Raw genomic sequence first — 1,070 nt, 5'->3', positions numbered from 1 at the left:
CCTCCTCCTCCCTCACACTCTCTTGTCTCGCCTTCTGTTCCTCCCTCGCAGGTATTTCAACAGTGGCAGCGCCCCTCTAGAATGTGACAAGGAGTTCTGGGACCTGAGGGACAGCGTGGTGCAGTGTGAGCTCCTCATCCTCCGACAGGTCAACTTCCACGTCTCCTTTGAACACCCTCACAAGGTATGGTGTGTTTGTGCACATGTGCGTATCCCTGTCCCCCCTGTTTAGAGTTGAGCCTCCTTGTCTGCTTCTGTTACTGCTGATGTTGTCATGGTTGTCCCAGTGTGTTTGTGTACAGCCGCTGTAAAATCGATTGAAAAGGTTTTTTCAGATATTAGCTGAAAATTCTGTATCATGATCTTCTAGCTTTTCTAATTTCTTTGTTTTATTTGACCCTTGCATTCATTGATCCAGAAACTGTAAGTCTCTAGTGCAGGTGACTTTTACTCACCTGTGATTGGCTGATCGCCATTGTGCACATTATTAACTTTCTGCTTAAACTAAGACAAAGAGATAGAATCACTCAGATATAGACTGAATACAGTATTACAGCATTTTCTCTGTCTCTCTTTCTTCAGTATTTACTCCACTACCTGTTTTCTGTGAAGTCGCTGGTGAACCGCCACGCCTGGTCCCGAACCCCTGTGTCTGAGACTTCCTGGGCATTGCTTAGAGACTGTTACCATGGAGCCATGTGTATCCGCCACAAACCTCAACACATTGCCATTGCGACGCTGTACCTGGCTTTGAACAGCTACGGAGTGGAGCTTCCTGTCGGGGAGAGAGAGTGGTGGCAGGTGTGATTTTGTGTTCATATTTACAGACTGAAGAGTCAAAAATGTGTGAGTGCATGTCAACAATCAAGAAGAAGCAGCTGTGACTTTATTGATTGGACGATAAAACGTTATGTAAAGTTAAAAGTTTGGCAAATGCGTTAGCAAACAGACACAGGCTAATATTAGCATTTAGCTTGAATCATGTCTGTGGCTCCTGATAAACATAAAACATAAAATAATATTATTACAGCTTCCCTCTTTACATAACATTACATGATCTGCAACACTCA

At 43.9% G+C, this 1,070-nt stretch overlaps 1 protein-coding gene across 1 annotated transcript; it reads left to right on the top strand.

Annotated features, from left to right (window-relative positions):
* Positions 1 to 25: 25 nt before the first annotated feature.
* LOC111672073 (cyclin-Q-like) lies at positions 26 to 823 on the top strand (the record flags this gene model as incomplete). The annotated part of the gene is made up of 2 exons (XM_023429363.2): positions 26 to 184; positions 583 to 823. Coding segments are annotated over 2 exons (384 nt in total), but the record flags the coding sequence as incomplete, so codon positions are not given.
* Between the last annotated feature and the right edge of the window lie 247 nt (positions 824 to 1,070).

The sequence above is a fragment of the Seriola lalandi genome, unplaced genomic scaffold (assembly GCF_002814215.2).
Source record: "Seriola lalandi dorsalis isolate HSWRI2012SDOR001 ecotype SW California unplaced genomic scaffold, Sedor1 jcf7180002007734, whole genome shotgun sequence".
In the NCBI taxonomy this organism is placed as follows: domain Eukaryota; kingdom Metazoa; phylum Chordata; class Actinopteri; order Carangiformes; family Carangidae; genus Seriola; species Seriola lalandi.
The sequence above is the reverse complement of the archived record's forward strand: the minus strand, read 5'-3'. Positions and strand labels throughout refer to the sequence as shown.